The sequence below is a fragment of the Monodon monoceros genome, unplaced genomic scaffold, assembly GCF_005190385.1.
Source record: "Monodon monoceros isolate NGI ecotype Baffin Bay Population unplaced genomic scaffold, NGI_Narwhal_1 Super_Scaffold_21, whole genome shotgun sequence".
Lineage (NCBI taxonomy): Eukaryota > Metazoa > Chordata > Mammalia > Artiodactyla > Monodontidae > Monodon > Monodon monoceros.
In genome coordinates this window covers 56,334,815-56,351,626 of record NW_021703778.1, presented here as the reverse complement: position 1 = coordinate 56,351,626, position 16,812 = coordinate 56,334,815, and the positions used below count along the sequence as shown (strand labels likewise).

General features: G+C 39.8%; 1 protein-coding gene across 5 annotated transcripts in view; it reads left to right on the top strand.

Moving 5' to 3' along the window:
• MYO5A (myosin VA) overlaps positions 1 to 16,812 on the top strand; it is a 187,159-nt gene that overhangs the window by 98,716 nt on the left and 71,631 nt on the right. For all 5 annotated transcript variants that reach the window (XM_029236767.1, XM_029236768.1, XM_029236772.1 and 2 more), the window contains exons 12-18: positions 2,817 to 2,957; positions 5,181 to 5,306; positions 6,605 to 6,688; positions 12,421 to 12,582; positions 13,770 to 13,867; positions 15,914 to 16,000; positions 16,089 to 16,197. In XM_029236767.1, coding sequence (XP_029092600.1) covers positions 2,817 to 2,957; positions 5,181 to 5,306; positions 6,605 to 6,688; positions 12,421 to 12,582; positions 13,770 to 13,867; positions 15,914 to 16,000; positions 16,089 to 16,197 — 807 coding nt within the window. The remainder of the gene's footprint in view (positions 1 to 2,816; positions 2,958 to 5,180; positions 5,307 to 6,604; positions 6,689 to 12,420; positions 12,583 to 13,769; positions 13,868 to 15,913; positions 16,001 to 16,088; positions 16,198 to 16,812) is intronic.

The window sequence follows — 16,812 nt, the reverse complement described above, 5'->3', positions numbered from 1 at the left end:
ATAGCTGGTAAGCATATTCTTTAGAGGTAAATATCAGAAGAAATAGCTGAGGGAGTTAAAAATGGCCACTTCCAGGGAATGAGACTGGGGTTGGGGAGGGATAGGACAAAGGATTGTTGCTCGTCATCATAAAACCTTTAAACTATTTCATTTTCAAAAAATATTGCATGTACTTTGATAAAAATTTGGACCACCTTTATTTAGCAAATTAAGCTACTTAGTATAGTGAAATAATGTAGAGGTGATCTTAAAATCCTAGGCTTATGACTGTTTCTACAAGAACACGACTGGTGTATTTTGCATCTCTGCATAAGGAACATTAATAAAAACCTATCAGAGACTAAATTGAGCTTTATTTTTTCTCAAGGTTTTCCTGAGTTTCTTAATATTTTAATCAGTGGCGTAGCCTTCTGTTCTCTCCCAGTATATTTTGGCACAAGGTGACTAGAAGTATAAGGAACCAGTGCCAGCCTTATTAAGGACTGGCTAATTTGTTTATTTCTCAAGGACCTCATATCTCTGCATGTGTGTTTCTGACTCTCTCCTTTCTCTTTCCCTCTTTCTGTCTCTATCCATCTGTTTCTCCTCTCTCTCTCTCTCTCTCTCTCTCTCTCTCACACACACACACACACACACACACACACACACTGCATCCTAGCCTCTCTCTGCACAACTGCTCCACTCCCTCTTATCAGATGGCATATATTTTTTTTCTGTTCTGTATATATTTTGTCAAGGTTTCTGCTTCCTCACTCACCTCACACTTCCTGTGAACCAAGCAGTGGTTGGAATGCTCCCATCCTCTTAACTTGTTTAACTCTCATTCATCTTGACTTCTTTCAGCATCAGCTTCCACTGTTAATTGCCTGTTTCCTAGTTTTTATACCCGAGAAACAGAATTTGATTAACCCAGTTCATTCGTTCATCAGAGATCTCTGGCACTTGACTAGCTGTGACTAGGAGCATGGGGTCTCACAGTAAAGAATTTGGTGCTTAGGACTGCTCCCTCAGCAGGGGCTGTGGGTAGGGTAGTGGGCAGGAGAAACATGGTGATTGGCAGGTTTAGTGCTTGGAGGCATTACCTTATCCACCAAGGATCTCTTGCCATATTGAACCTCATGCCCACCTGTCATTTTGGAAATTGAGAATCGAAAATTTTTGGGGCGCCATGGATTTTTCCAAACTAAACGTAGAGACTTGTATGAGAAACAGGCTCTAAAGTTTGGAGCAGTGTTTTGTTGTCAATGTGGAAACTGCACTGCATGTAAATTTAAAAAATTTTAAAAAAGATAGGGCTCATTGTTTTGGAAATTATTGGTACCATCAGACAGGGCATCTTGCTGACACATGGTGCCCTATTTTCCTTCTCATTAATCAAAAGAACAGAAGAAATTTGCTTTCTAATTAACATGACGTAAATATTCATATGGATGACAGGTTTGGTTGTTGTTGTTTTTTTTAACTAAAGCTTTTGTAGCTGGTTAGACTATAAATGCTGTAAATGAGCCAAGAGCAGCATTATAATAAGTGTAAAATAAAGTGGAAAAGTTCCAGATGCGTGAGGAGAGTAAAGCATCAGAAATCTTGGTAACCCCTAAGTTTCATGGGGTTTTGGGTTCTAGGAAATATATGTTGTCTGGTAATAGCCACAGAGGGCTTATCTTCCCAGAAAAGTTGCAAGATGTGTGAGATGAACCAAGGTGACAAAGGAGACAAGAAAGAAAGCAGAACCCTCCAAGAACAAATGAGTAGAGGTCATTAGCATCTGTAGAGACTAGAATTTATGGGTTGGCTTCATTGGCTGTGCAGCTTGAAGCAGGAGCTGCAGCAGTGGTTGGATTGCCCTTCCCTCCTGGACCAACTTAACTACCTTTCACTGAAGGACTCAGATCACACAGCCCTTCCTCAAGGAAGCCTTCCCTCGCCACCCTGTATCCAAACTGGATAAGGACTCCTGCTCTCATAGTTCGCCATTATTTTCCTCTGGAACATTATTACAGTTTGTAATTATATTTCTTGTGATTACTTGATTTCTGTTTCTCCCACTAGTCTTCAAAGTCCATGAGGGCAGAGCCCATGTCTGTTTTGCTAATGGTATGCAGTGACTGGCCTAGGATAGGCAGTCAATACATATTTCTGCTAAATGCTTCAGCCATTGCTTCTCAGTGGAGATGAGAAGCATTTAGCAGAAATAGCAATGGATTCATAGTGGTTGCAGCTGCTTGCAGATTTGGATGTAGAAGCCAGAAAAGTGAGCCGTAGATTCCCTGACTGTGGAGGATAATCAAGGCAGACACAAAAGACCAACCAAATGTTAATCTAATTCTGAGACACATGAACTTCAACACCACAGTCCCTTAAGAGAATTACTTTGTTATGCTGTAAGCATCACCCAGAGTGTTTCAGTAGTCTGGAGGGCATCCTCTCTGCATAGTTGTTCAAGGCCAGCTAAGACATTTCTGTGCCCATGTGGTCAGCAACACTGTGCAATAATTTAAGGGACCAAAAAGTATATAGTGCAGTTTGGGATATATATCAAAAAATCAAAAAGACTGCCATATTTATCAGCTATTTAAGTATTCACATACTTAGATTTTCTTGTTTGCCAAAAATCCTATATTGCTGAGGCTTTACTGTCTGTGGTTTATATTTGCTTTCTTATTTTGTTCTCTGCATGTAAATCATGCTTCTCCAAGATTGTTGCTAGAAGCCATTGACTATCTCAAATTATGTTGGTGTCCTTTTATAAATGTTTCTTGACTAACATTATTTATGACAATGATGCAGTAATGCCAACTTTTTCTTTTTCATTTCAGCATGTCTTCAAATTAGAACAAGAGGAATATATGAAAGAACAAATTCCATGGACACTCATAGATTTTTATGATAATCAGCCTTGCATTAATCTTATAGAATCTAAACTGGGCATTCTAGATTTGCTGGATGAGGAATGCAAGGTAAGTATGGTTTTCTGATGTACTTAGTATATGAAAATTGATACATCAAGGTCAAATGGTAAATGGGTTTAAGCAGAGATTCACTAGTATACCATGAGGTGCCATGGTGGCAACAAGTGTAGGTCACCCTAACTTGCATTCTGAAGGGTCACTAGACCCAAAGAGTTCAAAATACATTTGAAACCAGGAGAATCTCCCTTCTCATTGGCATTAGATACAACTACTACCAATTTTAGCCACTTTTGTTATTGATATGCTTATATTTGGTACTTTCTGTTCAGTGGTATGATATAGTTAAAGAAATGCAAGAAACTGTACAAAAGGCATTTTGAATAACAGTTCTAAATATCCATAATTTTAAAATTGACTAGTTGTTCTTTAGTACTGATATATATGGTGGAGAGGGAGTTTTAGCTTTAATATTTGAAGATGCAGCATGTGGAAAATATATCAGATTCCCAGCTTTACTGCTAACTGAGTTATCCTAGACAAATAACCTATCCTTTCTCTTAGTTGCTCTTTAATTTATATGCCATAAATTACCACTTAACGTAGGTTGATCCTCCTAAGCATCCAGATTTCCTGCAACATTAAGAATGCAAAGACAAATACTGTATCTTTTCACGTATATGTAGAATCTAAAAAATGAAACAAACGAATGTAAGAAAACAAAAAGAGCTTCACAGATACTAGAGAACAAACTAGTGGTTACCATTGCGAAGATGGTTAGAAGGAAGGGCAAGGTAGGTGAAGGCGGGATTAAGAGGAACAAACTACTAGCTATAAGATAAATAAGAGATACAAGGATGTTATGTACAGCACAGAGAATATAGCCAATATTTTATAATAACTTCACATGGAGTATAATCTGTAAAAATATTGAATCACTATATTGTACTGAAACTAATATAATATTATATGTCAACTATACTTCAGTAAACAAAAAGAATGCATGTAAAGGTGCTCTACCTTGCTTGAAATTAAATAAAATGTAAATCAAAACAAAAATGGGATACTGCTTTTTACCTATCAAATGAGTTTAAATTTGATAATACCAAATTGATATTTTTTTAATGACTTTTTTTTTTTTTTTGCGGTATGCGGGCCTCTCACTGTTGTGGCCTCTCCCGTTGCGGAGCACAGGCTCCGGAAGCGCAGGCTCAGCGGCCATGGCTCACGGGCCCAGCTGCTCCGTGGCATGTGGGATCCTCCCGGACCGGGGCACGAACCCGTGTTCCCTGCATCGGCAGGTGGACTCTCAAGCACTGTGCCACCAGGGAAGCCCCTTAACGATGTTTTTGATGTGGATCATGTTTAAAGTCTTTATTGAATTTGTTACAATATTGCTTCTGTTTTATGTTTTGATTTTTTGGCCACAAGGCATGTGGGATCTTAGCTCCCCAGCCAGGGGTCGAACCCGCACACCCTACATTGGACGGCAAAGTCTCAACCACTGGACCCCCAGGGAAGTCCACCAGATTGACATTTATTGCATATATACTCTTGATGAAGGGCATGAGTTAGTACAACATATTTTTGAGGAAATTTGACAATATTTGTGAAGATTTTAAATACACATACCTTTTGACCCAGCCGTGGAACTGCTGAGAATTTACCCTATGAATATGCTTACAAAAGTATTCAAGCTTTTTGTGTAAAAGGAGCCATTGTGGCAGTTTTCATAATAACAAAAAATCAGTATCAACCTAGTGGCCATAAATACAAGAATGCTATTGTTAAGAAGAAAAAAAAATGCAAGGAGTTTATAGAATAATCCTATTTGTGTCCATGCCTTTAAAGACAGAAAGATAAAGAAATTGGTGGAAATGGTGAGAGGAGACTATTCTCTATTTTATACCTTTCTGAATTATATAAATGGCCCACTGTGTGCAAATGTTATTTTTATTTAACAAATTTTAAAAAATACATGATAGTCATGATATTTCATCTTTCATCTGTGAGGCTTTTGTTGCTTTAAAAGCATATCGTATATTTATTTGATGACCTCTGGTATAGGCAGGTTGAGTTGCTGAAGGTCTCAGTCATAGCTTGTCATTAGTCATTGGTTTGGGGCCTCTAAGAGAGAAATGTGGAAGGAATGAGTTCCTAAACTGGATGTAAAATTTGTTAGGAAAGCCAAAACCTGGTCTCTTGGTTGATGCATCAGAAGCATCTCATAACAATATTCACCTTGTTTTCTTCTTTTTTTCCCCCTGAATGTAGATGCCTAAAGGCACAGATGACACTTGGGCCCAAAAATTGTACAACACACATTTGAACAAATGTGCACTCTTTGAGAAGCCCCGTCTATCAAACAAAGCTTTCATCATCCAGCATTTTGCTGACAAAGTAAGGAAGTTTTATTATCTCTCTTCTTTTTGAATACTTAAGCTCAAAGAGGAAAAAAATCAGTAGTCAATAGATAGCATTTTTTTCTTTGCTGAGCTTGCATTCTTTAGCTCCGTTTAGGAAAAGTAAGCTTAAGTGTTGGCTTATTGGTTTTCTCTTTCTTTAACCTAAATGGGATTATATTAAGAAATAAATACATGTTTACAGTCCTCTATCTATAATTCTGAAATCCAAGAAACTCTGAAATCCATGTCTTTTCATAATTCATTTAGTGGCTAAGCCTGATTTTTGACCCGAATTAACATGAGGTTATTTATAGTCTTTATTTATCCCAGTTAGGCTGGATATTTATATATTTCAATGTAGAAATGTTAATATGTTTGATTACAGATTGCTGCCTCAGATTCTGCTAAAAGATTCTGGGTTCTGAAACCCAATGGTTTCAGAATAGAAACTGTGGACGTGTGTCACCCTCTGTGATTGATTCAGTGGGTCCCTACTAATGAGGCATGCAGACTTGCTGCTTCACAGGTTCTGTAGTATACTCAGAAAATCTGGAGCTATGACACTAGTTTATATTTCCAGGAGGTTGTGGGGTGGCCTTCTGGTAAGCTCCCCATGGTCCCCTTTAGGAACCCTTTAGGAGGGTTTTCCGAGTCTGTCCTGCTCCTAGCTGGAGACCTTGGAATGGCTTCAGGGCCACCTAACGGCTTTGTGGTACAGGCTGGGGACTCTGAGTGGTAGATGGCTGACGTCTTCTAGAAGCAGGGAGAGTCCATTCTCACGTAGTTCTACTTACCGGATCATACAGTGTTTACCCAGCCTCCATCTACATCTATCGTCGCCACTTCAACTTTCTGCCAGACAGCCATTTGTTCCTTCTGACCCTCTCTCCAGCTTTTATCTCTTCTCTCCCAGAGGAGACTTACCCCTGCGGGACCGTGAGCTAGGTTTGAAGGAAATGCAGTGGGTCAGCCTTGGAGGAGCTCTCTTTGGCCTGCATGAGAGAAGAGAACAGCTTCTTATGAGTCTGCTTACCCATGAACTGGGATGATCTTAGATCACAGTTAATCAGCACTGCCACTCTTCCCTAGGAAAAACAATATTTGGGGAGTTTTACTCTAGAGTTAACATGCTTCTTACTAAGAATGGTACTAGTTTCTTAGAATAAAACTAATGATAACACTTCACTGAGAGCCCATCACATAGCCTGAGCCTAATAAATATTTTTGTTGTTGATGACAATCATATCTATTCAAAAGTTTATTAGCTAAGGAGATTTTCCCATGTGTTTTCAGGTGGAATACCAGTGTGAAGGCTTTCTGGAAAAGAATAAAGACACTGTTTTTGAAGAACAAATTAAAGTTCTTAAATCAAGCAAGGTAACCATGTATAGGCTTTCTCCAATCAGGATATATTCATTAAAATGTTTCTTATTTAAGCATTAGCTTTTTAACAGTAATAATAATTGTTCTAACAAAATCAGCTTTACTGTTAGTTTTCTATTTATCAATACATGTGTCAGGTCCTGTTTTTTTAAATGCCTTACAAGTGTTAACCCACCTAATCCTATGATGAAGTGATATTATCATTACTCCCATTTTACAGATGAGGGAACTGAGGCAGGGAAACTTCATAGCTAGTAAGTTTTCAAGCCAAATTATTGATAAAACCCAGGCTGTTGAGCTCAGAGTCTGCACTCTTAACCACTATGCAGTGGTGTTTTATGTGAAATTTTTGCCTCCACAGCGGTTATAGGCTCTCTTGTGCCTTTGTGAGAGACCATGAGAGAAAACATTTTGTTGTTGTTGTTGTTTTTGGCTGTGTAATTTTGAAGGGATACGCTAGAGACATGGCCTTAAGCATTCCATCCAAATAAAGATTGACCTCTGGATCATTGAGTGCAATTTTCAGGTATGGTCCAAAGCACTTTGAAATTATTCTTCTTAGGTATAGATACCAGAAACACTGCTTTCTAGTGGGAGCAGAATATTCCAGATTGCAAAGAACTATGATGGCTCTCTGAGGTTAATCCCAACCTCCACCCTTTGACTTTCTTCAGGAAAGTATGGGGAGGGGAGCACGGCTCACTTTCATCCTGTAGGGAGCAAACCAGAAAGCTGGTTACTTACATTTAACAAAGTAAATATTCAAATATTCAGTGAAAGACTAAAAATATTCATGTGAATTCTTCCGGATTTCCGACCAGCACTTTTTGTTTTTCTGGTTTATTCTAACAAAATCGTTTTAACTTCAATGGAATGTTATATGAACATTTTTTTTTTTTTTTTTTTTTTTTTTGCGGTACGCGGGCCTCTCACTGTCGTGGCCTCGCCGTTGCGGAGCACAGGCTCCGGACGCACAGGCTCAGCGGCCATGGCTCACGGGCCCAGCCGCTCCGCGGCATGTGGGATCTTCCCAGACCGGGGCACGAACCCACGTCCCCTGCATTGGCAGGCAGACTCTCAGCCACTGCACCACCAGGGAAGCCCCTATATGAACATTTTGACTCTTGTTTTTGGAATAAAAACTTTTACTTTCAATTATTTTGGTAAAAGAAAGATGATGTAAGGACCAAATTCCAGTTTTAACCCTCAGAAAAGAATGAGTCTATAGTCTTAAATGTCTGTAGAAAAAATCATTTTTTCATTTATCCTCTTAAGCCCTGGACATTAACACTTTATACCTTATAAGAATGATGTATAAGAGAAAATTCTCTCACAGTGCCGATCCCTGATTCAGTTAAAGATTATAAATCATTTTAGTTTATGAATACTGATGAAAACCCTGGAATTCTAGTGTTACTACTCTAAATAATTTAGCTGACACAGAACATTCACAGGTTCTCATTCCCCAGGCACCCATAATCTTTTGTGTCTTTTTTCTGACCTAACTTTTCTGACTGGCTCGTGGCTCCTTAATTTCCAGAAAGTAGCTATGCATTCTGAGGAATCATTTGCAGTGACTGCCAGTCTATATAGCACTGTTGCAGTTGGGTGGAGGTGGTGTGAGGTTTACATAGCTTAAAGGCCTACACTGCTCCCAGTCAGCAGAAACCCAACCCAAGCGTATGAACTTTATGTTTTAATTTTTCTGCACCTGATAGGAAGCAAGTGTAACCTAGTGTTGATTTGTCCTCTTGGAAGTACTAATTTTAGAAGATCAGTATTTGTGTTATGTGTTTTCAACAGAATTATTTTTGTGGTAATACAGTGTGGGGTTCTGTTTGTGTGTATGTGTTTTGTCTTTTATTTTTCTTTCTTTCATTTTGCAGCTTCTAGCCACTTTAAAAGGAATTAAGGTATAAAAAAACTTAACAGAAGGTGTCTTAATTTATGTTTTCCCACCATAAAGATATCTGTTGCTACATCAAATAACAAGAAGCACATAAGTAAATTGCAGCTCGATGAAATACTACTAAATTGCAACTCTACTAAATGTCACTAAAAAGAGTTATATCCCCTACTTTCCATGTTGCTAATTGATGAAGGGAAGCACAGTTCATCTACTGAGTTTATGCCTCAAATCTCTCATCTGTAAAATAGAATCATGATAGTATCTACTTTCAGAGGTTGTTATAAACATTAAATAGGTTGTATTAAGCCCTTAGAGCAGTGCTTCATGTGTAAAAAGCTCTTAGTGAATAATGTTGTTGTTGTTGTTACTGAGATGATTTCCCACATCTTTATGAAGCAGTTACTTGGATTCTTCTGTCTTCTTTAACACTCTTTCCTAGACATATAAGTTCAGTCTGAAGCAATTCAGAGCCCTGTCTTAAGCATAGACAGATCAAAGAAACAAGATGGAATGTCCAGGCATATCTACCTACTTACATATTTGACTTTCTGTTTATCTGCCTTTCTCTCTTCAAATGAAGTTGGCCTCCTCAGTCAGTGGGGAATGGCTAAATTTTTCAATGAATGATTTAAGAAAATTGGGGATTTAGCAAGGTAAACAGGTAAATGAGATAGGCAGAGGAGTTAGGTAATAACCGCTTAACCAAATATTTAGATGATATCATATCATAAAGTGGTAAGTGCTATAAAGAAAGTAAACAGGGCTTCCCTGGTGGCGCAGTGGTTGAGAGTCCGCCTGCCGATGCGGGGGACACGGGTTCGTGCCCCGGTCCGGGAAGATCCCACATGCCGCGGAGCGGCTGGGCCCGTGAGCCATGGCCGCTGGGCCTGCGCGTCTGGAGCCTGTGCTCCGCGACGGGAGAGGCCACAGTGGTGAGAGGCCCGTGTACCGCAAAAAAATAAATAAATAAATAAAAAGAAAGTAAAACAGGGTACCAAGCTAGAGAGCGACTAAGCTTGGGCAGAGGTGAGGTGCTTCACCAGCCACAGTGGTCAGGAAAGGCCTCTCTGAGGATGTAACATTTGGGCTGTACCCTGAATAATAGGAGACAACTGTGTCAGTGGAAGAGCAAGTGCTGAGAGGAGTGCTGAGACTGTATAAGATGGTTGTGTTTGAGGTCCGTAAAGAAGGCCAGTATGACTGGAGCATGGTAGCTGAGTAGGATGGGTAGACAGGGGCCACTTTCTGGAGGGAAGTGTGGTAAAGAGTATAGATTTTATTCCTGTTCCTGTGGAAAGTCTGAACAGTTTTCATATGGGGAATGATATGCTACTGTGTGGAGATATGGTGGGAGGGCTGGGGATAGGGGGGTAGTAATCTAGGGGACAGATAGTGGACTGAGATACTGAAATTATAGCAGTGGAAATGGCTTATGATTTGTGGGTAGAGTTGACTGGTCTTGTTGATGGTTTGAGTATGGAGAGTGAGAGAAGGAGAGAAATTGAAGATGACTTCTATGTTTTGGGCCTGAGATGCTGGATGGATAATGGTGCCACTTACTGAGGTGAAGACTTGTAAAAGATCAGGCTTCAAGAGAAAGAATCAAGAGTTCTGTCTTGGACTCATGGATATGGAGAACAGACTTATGGCTGCCAAGGGGGAGGGGGTTGGGGGAAGGATGGAGTGGGAGGTTGGGGTTAGCAGCTGTAAGCTACTATACATAGAATGGATAGACAATGGGGTCTCGCTCTGTATAGCACAGGGAACTATATTCAGTATCCTTTGATAAACCATAATGGAAAAGAATATGAGAAAAAAGAATGTATATATATGTATAACTGAGTCGCTTTGCCGTTCAGTGGAAATTAGCACGATATTGTGGGTCAGCTATGCTTCAATTAAAAAAAAAAACAGTTTTATCTTGGACATGTTTTGCCTGAGATGGCAATTAGATAGTCAAGTGGACATGTCATATAGGAAGTAGTAAATGAAAGTCAGCAGGTCAAAGGCAAAGTCAGAGTCAGTGATATAAATTTGGTAGTCTTTAGAACTAGATGGCATTTAAAGCAGTAGGACTGGATAAGATTGCTTAGGGAGAACAAGTAGGTGAAAAATAGTAGAGAGTAAGGCATTCCAACTCCCAGAGACTGGCCTGAGGAAGAACCAGGAAAGAAGTCTGAGAAAAATGGCCCACAAGGAAGCAGAAATACTGCCTAAAGAAGAAATTGTAGAGTAGTTTCTAATATGACAATGTGAAGTGTTCTCTTATTTTTTTTTAATGAAAACTCAATGTAGAGAATTTTAAATTTATAACTTGTATGAAGAGGAAGACATATATATGCATCTATATGTGTGTATGTGTTCTGAACTCTCAACACTGAGTAGTTTTCTGGTAGATATTGTAGAACTTCAGTTAAATTGTAACACTAGTGGTGAATATGATATTTCAAGCCAGCTCTATTAACCATTTCACACAGAAGAGAGAAAAACAAAGTTTAGGTAGGCAGCGCTAATGTAGAGCTAGCAATTTACTCGGAAATGACAGAAGTGTGTCAGATAGATCCTAGAGTCTTTGGCCTATTATCGAATAGCCTTACATCTTAACTCTGTGCTGAGTTTTCAAATCAAATCTATTAGGAACTCGTATTTTTCCCCTTTGTGATACAAGATAATGGTAAAACGTTCCCCTACCCCCACCCCCTGCCCTGCTTTGTAGCTAACCAAGCTATATGTATTCCGTAAAGCTAGGGATACATTCCTTTGTGCAGCAAGCAACCATTATTGGTATGTCATGTATAACAATTTGTTATATACATCATGAATTGTATCCTAAATTACCCTTATAATTGATAGATACATTATACCAAATGAAATTAATTTTGTTTTTAAATGAAAGAACTCTCTTAAGAAAATTATTGCTTCTGGAGATATTCTGAGTTTATTAGATAAATAATTGGCTGTTGCAGTTACACTTTGACTTATAAGAAGGATTTATTTTATGTATGTGGACTGTTTCACTCTTGTAAACATATGTACGTATATCAAAATGTTACTGTCGATTAGTCTGAAGTCTCTTTTGTTCCATAAAATGTCTTCCAACCACATTAAATTATACTATCCACCCATTTATTAACTACCAGATCTTTTAATAGCCTTTCATTTCCTTAACCTGGTAGAACACAAAATTGATTGCAGATTATGCAGTCATGCAAAGCTTACAGGATACGGGCAGGGTTTCCTTTTACTTTTTTTTCCCAATAATGCACATTACTTTCTAAAAATTACTGTTAATTCATGATTTTTTAAAATCTTATTAAATTGTAGAACTAGTTCATGACACCCTTTCTGATGAGATTTTCAGTGATAGTTTTTAGTTGGTACTCACCATTTGAGTTATTGGGTAGACAGATGAAGCATGATGATAAAACATTTGGTGGAACTGATGTAATAAGACTTTCAATTAGTATGTTGCTCATAAAATAATTATCGTTTAAAACCAGTAAAATGGTTAGAGCGGCCATTTCCTGTGGATTAAGATTTCAAGTCTCAGTGGAGTAGTTTTGATTTTGTTTTCCCCCAAATAAGGTTGTAGAATTACTGCATTTTTTCCATCTATATTTTTGTAGCATTGATGTCACCTCCCTCTCATATTTTTGGCTCCTAACATAGATACTGATTATTTCTGGAATGTGACTCTGAAAGGGGTTACTTAAGGAAGGGAATCACTATGGATTGCAAATCATCATAGTGTTTCTGCGAAGATCTCCAATTGAGTTTGGGTTTAGAGTGTGATTTCCTTTTACTGTTTTTGACTCAGTTTAAGATGCTACCAGAATTATTTCAAGATGATGAGAAGGCCATCAGTCCAAGCTCAGCCACCTCTTCAGGGCGCACGCTCCTTACCCGCACTCCTGCAAAGCCCACCAAAGGCAGACCAGGCCAGGCAGCCAAAGAGCACAAGAAGACGGTGGGGCACCAGGTGAGTTCAGGGAGCCGCTGCTGCAGTGCTACTTCCCCTCTGGCTCAGCTGGAGCCTCAGGTCTTCCTTTGTCAGCCTCCCAGGTGGGGTCCTCAGGTGAGGAGAGGCTGGAGCTTTCACTGTGAGAACACAGAACACTGTCCACTCATACTTCTCCCCTCCTAACATAGACCCGTAACTCTGCTTAAGCGTTTTCCAAAATAATTTTCTCTACATTTTAATTCTTCCAGTACATATCCTCCCTCACAAACCACTGCTGCCTTTGTTTTGTTCTCTGGTTGTTTCCTCTCTGGATTTGTACAGCTCCTTCAGCCCAGGAACCGTGCCCTCTGCTTTCTTTGATGTTTTATGCACCATGGGGACTGGGAAACATGACACACGTGCTTAGTGCCTGAACTAGGGCTGGGGGCTTTGGGCAGGAGGCTGAGTGCTAGTCAGCTTGTTTTCCTGAGCAGATAGGAAGCAGGACCTGGCACAGGTCCACAGCCCCCAGTATGATCCCATGTCCCTAAAGGTAACCCCACCCTGGCTGTACTCTTCCATCCTCTGCCCCCCCCCATTTCCTATACTCTTTTAAGTCATCTGCTACTTTTTTCAGTATCATACAGCAAAATTCCTACTGTACATGATTAAATGACCTTAATATCTTTAAAGCAAGCTTATATTTTTAGTCAAAGTTTTAAGTGTACAACATAAAGCTACAGAAATCTATATTAAAAGGGTGGGTGGAAGAATGAACTCTAATGTAATGATGATAATGATGTGTGATAATGATGTGTCTAAGTAGGTTCATCAACTGTAACACATGTACCACTGTGGTGGAGAATGTAGATAATGGAGGAGGCCATGCCTGTGCCAGGGTAGGGGGTATGGAGGACATCTCTGTACCTTCTGTTTGATTTTGCTGTGAACCTCAAACTGCTCTAAGGAAATAAAGTCTATTTTAAAGAGGCGGGGGCAGTGGTGGTGGTGGGAGGAGCGAGAATATCTGTTTGGCAGAGTGAGCATGTAAATGGTAGGGTTTAAGCAAATTTGAACCAAAAGCCCTAGCAGCTCCACTGTTGAGGGCTGGTCAGGTTCACAGGTGGCAAAGTCATCTCCACTAGTGTCATTTGAAGAAAATTTTCAGTTGTTTTATGTCATCTTTGACAAAACCTTGATGCCCCTTTCTGCTCTTTTTCATGCAGTTCCGAAACTCCCTTCACCTGCTTATGGAGACCCTGAATGCCACTACCCCTCACTACGTGCGCTGTATTAAGCCTAACGACTTCAAGTTCCCATTCACGTAAGTATTTCTCAACTGCTGAATTTAAAGTATCCATATCTCATAAGGATTGCCAAACCAGCAGCAGAGAAAAAATACTTAGGTAAATCTTCATGCCTTGTAGAGGGAAACAACTAGTTAACAGAACTTTTTCCGTTTTTGTTCCCTTTTAAGAACGTGAAAACAGGGAATTCCCTGGTGGTCCAGTGGTTAGGACTCCACGCTTCCACTGCCAGGGACCCGGGTTCCATCCTTGGTCGGATCAGGGAACTAAGATCCCACAAAGCCTCACGACGTGGCCAAAAAAAAAAAAAAATGTGAGAACAAATTAGTAGTTGGCCTTCTGATGATTTTAAAAGTTGAGATCAACCACACATTTCTAGTACTATTTTCTATTTGTAATTTACTTCATTTCAAGATCTTTTTGGTTAACTTGGGCTTTAGTTAAAACCAGAGCTGGGTGAGATAAGGTTGCTTTGGCAAAGGCTCACAATCATCCCTGCTACTTTTCAACTGTTGAAACTATCAGAGAATGTCTACTTTTACCAAACATCTTGTCCTGTGTCAAATACCATTTGTGAGAGGAAGTTTTTTCCAAAACGGAAATATTTCTCTAATTTTGAAAGTAATGTATGCACATTATAAAAACAATTTTCAGGAAATATAAAGTGGTGTAAAAACAAATGAAAGAGCATTTCATTATACCCAGAGAGATAATAAGTATTAAGTGGCATAGATCCTTCTTGATCATTCCTTCCCTGCTATATGTGTGTGTGTGTGTGTGTGTGTGTGAGAGAGAGAGAGAGAGAGAGAGAGAGAGAGAGAGAGAGAAAGAGAGAGAGAGATTAATAAAATGGAAGGGATCATGCTGTAATTGTTGTTTTGTATCTGCTTTCAACTTATGGGTGTTTTCCGTGTTAGTAAATACAAATCCACATCATCATTTTAATGGCTACATCATATCCCATTATATACACATAACACCATTCTTTTAAATTATTCCCTATTGATGGCCATTTGGGTTATTCCTATGGCTATGATAAACATCTTTTGCCAAACATTTTTATATATTTGCCTGATTATCTCCTTAGAATAATGTATTTCTAGAAGTGGATTTTGTGGGTCAGAGATTAGGCACGCTTACCAAAGGCTGTAATAACTCCCACTCCGCAGTGTGTGCGTGCTCCTTTACCTACACCCATGCCAGTCTTGCCCTTGGAGAGTCGGCCTTAGACTGCAGGGCACTTCTCAAAGACTGTTGTATTCTTCTCATTGCCAAGAAGCCCTTTCTGGAGGAAGTGAGAAGCTGGAAGATGCTGCCACGCCCTGGGTGACTTTCCTGGACAGCCCTAGGGGCCATTACCTTCTGTCAGCCAACCGCATCTCCCATCACCAACAAAACACTTGAGAAGATAGCGCAGCAGAAGCCTCGGATAGGTTACTCAGGGCTTAACTGGGGAGTAAGAGGAATCATCATCCCGTAAGAAGCAGGCCTTGCTACTTCTTCTTTTAGTGTCAATTTAACATTAAGGTGCCGTTTATCTAGAGTGAAATACACATAAGATATAATATAAAATATTTTTCACTGACATGGACACTATTAATGCTTAGTATGTATACACTGAGTTGAATAGCTTTTAGAACACCAATAATTTTTTAAAAATACCTGAATGGGGCATATTTAATTTGTTCTTCTTGCTAGAGAAATCTCCAGGGCTGGCCAGTCTTTATTCCAGGGGAGCTCTGCATGGTGAACTAATGAGTTATGAGAACAGCTAGTCAGGCCAAGGCATGTAATGAGCATGGCAGTGCAGAGGAGTTTGGGCTTTTTAAATATGTTTAATGGCATTTCTTATAAGTTTGTGGTATGTATTTTTACTGCTAATGGTCTCTTCCCCTCTCTTGCATGGAGTTTTCCATTCTGATCACTGTTCCAACTTTTGAATTTTTTTTCTAATTTATCCATTTGGCTCTTTACAAAAGAATTCAGTCTCTGGACTGAGGAAAGTAGTTTGTGGCTAGAGCCACGCTTCTTTGTGTATTAATGATTTCCATTTTTACACATAGGTTTGATGAGAAGAGGGCAGTACAGCAGCTGAGAGCGTGCGGTGTCCTGGAAACCATCCGAATCAGCGCAGCAGGTTTCCCCTCTCGGTGGGCTTGACATTTTTCAAATATAAGGGATCCTAAAGGGGGAGGTTCCTGCTTCTTTAAATAAGCTGACATGAGTTTCTTTTTATAGGTGGACTTACCAAGAATTTTTCAGCCGCTACCGTGTCCTAATGAAGCAAAAAGATGTGCTAAGTGAGAGAAAACAAACATGCAAGAATGTTTTAGAGAAACTGATACAGGTAAGAAAGATTTTTCACTTACCTTTATCGGAACAGATGTTTGCCAAAGGCCTTGTGATTGTAACCTGTGAATGTCCTAGGAATATCCATAATACTACTAATCCGGGTTATTCAGGGGTGGAAAGGTGGAGAGGCACACTGTCTTGGAGGTCAAGGTTCCCTGTCTTTACGATGGAAGGACTAGTAAAGATGATGGTCCAGTATCAAGATACAGGATGGTGAGGCCTGGACCCAGACTTGAGACACATTCTTTTTATTTATTTATTTATTTATTTTGCGGTACGCGGGCCTCTCACTGTTGTGGCCTCTTCCGTTGCGGAGCACAGGCTCTGGACGCGCAGGCTCAGCGGCCATGGCTCACGGGCCCAGCCGCTCCGCAGCATGTGGGGTCTTCCCGGACCGGGGCACGAACCCGTGTCCCCTGCATCGGCAGGCGGACTCTCAACCACTGCGCCACCAGGGAGGCCCCCAAGTACTAAATTTTTATTGAAAATTACTTATGACAGACACCAAGCCAGATGCTGTGTGATTAAGAAAAATAAGTCCTGTCCTCAGGTGACATAGTGTGTCTTGGAAGTTAATGCATTTTAAAGATAAGTATAATATACCTTAGTG